This window comes from Ylistrum balloti, unplaced genomic scaffold (genome assembly GCF_031769215.1).
Source record: "Ylistrum balloti isolate Yb309-2 unplaced genomic scaffold, AGI_CSIRO_Ybal_v1 Utg370028, whole genome shotgun sequence".
Classification (NCBI taxonomy): Eukaryota; Metazoa; Mollusca; class Bivalvia; order Pectinida; family Pectinidae; genus Ylistrum; species Ylistrum balloti.
In genome coordinates, this window is record NW_026782092.1 from 11,103 (window position 1) to 16,934 (window position 5,832).

The 5,832-nt window shown below is 34.4% G+C and overlaps 1 protein-coding gene across 1 annotated transcript; it reads right to left on the minus strand.

Annotated features, from left to right (window-relative positions):
- Window positions 1–273: 273 nt before the first annotated feature.
- On the minus strand, window positions 274–4,671 carry LOC132548856 (uncharacterized). Its single transcript, XM_060212755.1, has 4 exons — window positions 4,569–4,671; window positions 1,350–1,502; window positions 933–979; window positions 274–357 (listed from the first exon to the last, which is right to left on the minus strand). The coding sequence occupies exons 1-4, from the start codon at window positions 4,669–4,671 to the stop codon at window positions 274–276; spliced, it is 387 nt and encodes a 128-aa protein (XP_060068738.1).
- Window positions 4,672–5,832: the final 1,161 nt, after the last annotated feature.

The following is a 5,832-nucleotide window of genomic DNA, read 5'->3' on the forward strand; positions in this document are numbered from 1 at the left end:
GACGACTATGTTGTATGTGTATTGAAAATATTTATTCAGTCAATTCTGCTAAATGTTGTAGACTTCTTTTCGCCTGAATAATTCGTTTTCTTTTAGTTTTCTTTTCGCTTTCATGTGTATTTCAATCATCGCTTTAACTACATTGAGTTATATGTCATATTTCAATGTACTTATACTGTAAAGATAAGTAAACGGGCTTGGAATGCAAAACTAATAGGATATCTTTTAAACATTAACAGGTGATCTACTGAAGGTCCAGTATTTCGTCTGAACCTAGGTTGTGGCTGGTCCACTATTACCGATACCTCCGATAGGTCCAAGTAAGTAGCCGTATTTTTGTATAGCGTCTTCAACAACCTGTTGGAGAAAATGAATTTAAATAATGACTTATTCTAGCATTTTAGTTATTATGGATTGAACAAAAATTAAGAAGTCGATTAGATAAGCTATTTTAGTATACAGTATATGTCCATTGTTGATGTAAATGAGAAGCATGTACCATTAATAAGTCAGTCTGAAAAAAAACGTTCTGGTCCCTTTAAGGATAAATTCGTATGAGATTTCAAGAGATAATATTTCTTTCCGCGTTGTACGTATCATTTTATTTAATATGCTTATACCATATTTTACCCATTGTCCAAATGCCGAACATACATAATCTATACAATACTTTCATGATTTAGTCAAATGATGTTCGTCACAAAAAAAAAATGAAAGATTTTATAATGATATTTTTCTCTGCACTGTTTAGAGAATCTGGTGATATATGTAAGGTATACAAAAACAAAATGGACTAAACAGAATATTTGATAATGTTTTCAGTAGAAAGCTGATCTGTTGGTATTACGAATCGTCCTGTGCACTCAAATAAATATTTTAACCAGCGTTACTGTTTCTGTAGATATTTTTCCCCAGTCCAGTTTGCTACTTACTTTTGTGTAGTAAGTATCATATTCTCTTCTGCTAACTTCGTTATCAGCTGAAATACATACACAATCAACATATCAATTATCAATATAATAATTACTAGTGTATTGTTGTTATCATTACTTTGTCGGTACGGTCTTGTTTTATCATTACAACTTCGTTACGATATTTTTTAATATTGTCGCTACCGTATTATTAATGAATATATTATTAGTCTATTGTAGTATTACTTTTTTATATAACTGTACCTTAATGATAATTGTTCGCTATATCTCACAGAGATTCATTCATGATAAAATGATTATAAACATGAGCAAAACATAAAACATTGGCAAATGGGGTTACCATACAGATCTGTTTTATAAAACTTTAATCGGAGCATATTGTACGAATACTTAATCAAGATTATCAAATGTTCCTACTGTTCGTGTCCATCATGATGTACTGGCCGGCCTCGGCACCTCTGTCCAAATAACCGTCCCCATCATAGTCCAGCTCTTGAAATATAATTGAAAAAAACCTGTGTTGTTCCGTGGCTCTATATGTATATTCATATTCACTCACGACACCGTCATCTGGTAAATAAAACAAATAAATGATTTAACAAATACATTGTAACATGAGGTCAAATCATTTGAATACTGATTTGATTAAATATCCTTCAATAGAAAACCAAACTAAAACATTGGAATTATTTGAGTAAACATTGAGGTTCCAACATAATATCAAAATCAAATGGTTCGGGCACGGTCGTGGGTGATTTGAAAAGAAATGTCTTCTGGCTACAGAGACAAAAATACAAAAGGAATTGGAAGAAGGAATGGAGTGATTAGTCAATGTAAAACAACAAGGAACTAACTGGTTTGTCTACAGAATAACCGGAACTGACTGGTTTGTCTACAGAATGACAGGAACTAACTGGTTTGTCTACAGAATGACGGGAACTGACTGATTTGTCTAAAGAATGACAGGAACTGACTGATTTGTCTAAAGAATAACCGGAACTGACTGATTTGTCTACAGAATGACGGGAACTGACTGATTTGTCTAAAGAAAGACAGGAACTGACTGATTTGTCTAATTAAGGACAGGAACTGACTGATTTGTCTAAAGAATAACCGGAACTGACTGGTTTGTCTACAGAATGACAGGAACTAACTGGTTTGTCTAAAGAAAGACAGGAACTGACTGATTTGTCTAATTAAGGACAGGAACTGACTGATTTGTCTAAAGAATAACCGGAACTGACTGATTTGTCCAAAGAATGACAGGAACTAACTGGTTTGTCTACAGCATGGCAGGAACTGACTGCTTTGTCTACAAAACAACGGGAACTGTCTGATTTATCTAAAGAATAACCGGAACCGACTGATTTGTCTAATTAAGGACAGGAACTGACTGATTTGTCTAAAGAATAACCGGAACTGACTGATTTGTCCAAAGAATGACAGGAACTAACTGGTTTGTCTACAGCATGGCAGGAACTGACTGCTTTGTCTACAAAACAACGGGAACTGTCTGATTTATCTAAAGAATAACCGGAACCGACTGATTTGTCTAAAGAAAGACAGGAACTGACTGATTTGTCTAATCAAGGACAGGAACTGACTGATTTGTCTAAAGAATAACCGGAACTGACTGGTTTGTCTACAGAATGACAGGAACTAACTGGTTTGTCTACAGCATGGCAGGAACTGGCTGATTTGTCTACAAAACAACGAGAACTGACTGCTTTGTCTACAAAACAACGGGAACTGTCTGATTTATCTAAAGAATAACCGGAACCGACTGATTTGTCTTAAGAAAGACAGGAACTGACTGATTTGTCTAATTAAGGACAGGAACTGACTGATTTGTCTAAAGAATAACCGGAACTGACTGGTTTGTCTACAGAATGACAGGAACTGACTGATTTGTCTAAAGAATAACCGGAACTGACTGATTTGTCTAATTAAGGACAGGAACTGACTGATTTGTCTAATTAAGGACAGGAACTGACTGATTTGTCTAATTAAGGACGGGAACTGTCTGATTTGTCTAAAGAAAGACAGGAGCTGACTGATTTGTCTAAAGAATGACAGGAACTGACTGATTTGTCTAAAGAAAGACAGGAGCTGACTGGTTTGTCTACAGAATGACAGGAACTGACTGATTTGTCTAATTAAGGACAGGAACTGACTGATTTGTCTAATTAAGGACAGGAACTGACTGATTTGTCTAATTAAGGACAGGAACTGACTGATTTGTCTAATTAAGGACGGGAACTGTCTGATTTGTCTAATTAAGGACGGGAACTGTCTGATTTGTCTAAAGAAAGACAGGAGCTGACTGATTTGTCTAAAGAATGACAGGAACTGACTGATTTGTCTAAAGAAAGACAGGAGCTGACTGGTTTGTCTACAGAATGACAGGAACTGACTGATTTGTCTAAAGAAAGACAGGAACTGACTGATTTGTCTAAAGAAAGACAGGAACTGACTGATTTGTCTACAGAATGACGGGAACTGACTGGTTTGTCTACAGAATGACAGGAACTGACTGGTTTGTCTAAAGAAAGACAGCAACTGACTGATTTGTCTACGAACAACGGGAACTGTCTTATTTATCTACAAAATAACATGAACTGACGGGATAGTCTACAACACAACATGAACTGACGGAATAGTCTTCAAAACAACATGAACTGGCGGGATAGTCTACAAAACAGCATGAACTGACGGGATAGTATACAACACAACATGAACTGACTCATTAATTTACAAAACAACATGAACTGACGGGATAGTCTACAAAACAACATGAACTGACTCATTAGTCTACAAAACAACATGAACTGACGGGATAGTCTACAAAACAACATGAACTGACTCATTAGTCTACAAAACAACATGAACTGACTCATTAATTTACAAAACAACATGAACTGCCTCATTAGTCTACAAAACAACATGAACTGACTCATTAATTTACAAAACAACATGAACTGCCTCATTAATTTACAAAACAACATGAACGGACGGAATAGTCTACAAAACAACATGAACGGACGGAATAGTCTACAAAACAACATGAACTGACTCATTAGTCTACAAAACAACATGAACTGACGGAATAGTCTACAAAACAACATGAACTGACTCATTAGTCTACAAAACAACAGGACCTGACTGATTAGTCTACAAAACAACAGTACCTGATTGATTTGTCACCTATTAACAAAAATGACTTATTAGCCAACAAAGGACGTGAACTGATTGCTAAGACAAGAAATCAACTGGAACTGACTGATTTCGTCAACAAAACAGCAGGAACTCATTTACAAAGCAACAAAACCTGAATGATGAAACGACAAAAGAACAGGAACTAAATGAGGAGGCGACAATGCATTATGACGTGGCTGCTTTGTTAACAAACCAACTGGAACTGACGGAGTAGTCAACAATTGAAAATGGACTGAAGTTAAAGTAAGTACGGTGCAATTATAAACATAGGTTTCATTCTACCATCAGTTGCATATGTTTCTGCAAATTATATTTGGTAATTTTAAGGACAAATCTGTACACTGTTCTTGTCGAAAAGTTCTTAATGAATGCAACAAATGCGTGTAATTAAGGAATAGGCTAAAATTCCAAGATATTTACCATTAGCGTCGATTTTGTCGTAGACATCATACAGTTCAGACAATTCCAGAAAGCTATCGTGGTTGGAATCGAGGTTTTGAAAGGTGAGGTCAACCAGCCCCATTATTTCATTGTGAGTAATATTCTGCCTGTAGGATGTAAAACATTTGTGTAATTATGTACTCATTTTCTTATTCCAGATGTGATATTTTAAGCCTCGTACATATTTTCCAGTTTATTCAATAATACCACATAGCAGGAATTCTCCCATCACACAGGATGGAATCACGAGAGTGGGACTTGAGAAGATGACCTGTACTGCATTGTCAGTATAACAGACACAGAATTTTTCCAGACCTTGGTAATATGTGAAATTTACACGAAAAATCGTTACCACTGATTTGTTATGATTCTTATTTGTTCTGAGTAACCTTCACTCTATAAATGTCTTTCAGTCATGACTATCAATTATACAGGTCATGAGTACCAACACCTTTAGAGATATCAAAAATCACGTGACTGGTGTGACTAAGATAAGAGAAAACACCAGTCTAAGAATGAACTCGAAAGGGAACTTTTGTATAGTAAAGATATAGAAGACTTTTTCTAGAAAGTATTGGAAAGTATGGTGTTATTAATATAGTATAAACAAAATCGCTTCAGAATCGTTAATTACATGTATCATACAAATTGTTTCAAAAGTGAAACAAAAATGTTTTATACAATTATTTATGATATTAATCTCAAATTTTATATAATCTTTACTTTGATATATCATTACATTTAAGACGTCTATATCAATATACTGCTGTTTTTGTAAAATACTGGCACAAGTTTTCCATGTATGTATCTTAATAATCTTTCACGAGTGATCTGCATAACAACAGGTAGTCCTGACATTCCATATGATACACGTAAGGTCAGTATTTTCTCTATGGCAATTAAAGCATTATAAGCTATATTTCCTTATTCTCCATTACAATAAAGTTGTACAAAAGAAAAACGTGGATGACACCTTTTGAAAATAAATTAATCGTGTTTAATCCATTTGTGATTGGTATCCTGTTTCAATAAATTTCACTAAGACAAAATAATGAAAAGTACAAAAGATGTTTTATGTATAAATCTTTATTTTATTTATATTTTTTTAGCTTACAACTCATATAAAAAAATGACACTCTTTATGTTTAATATTGTTATCAACTTATAAAGGAAAGTGTGCTTGTATCGCTACCGTGATGACAGTACAATGATCAACATAAGGTTACATATTACATATCAAAGC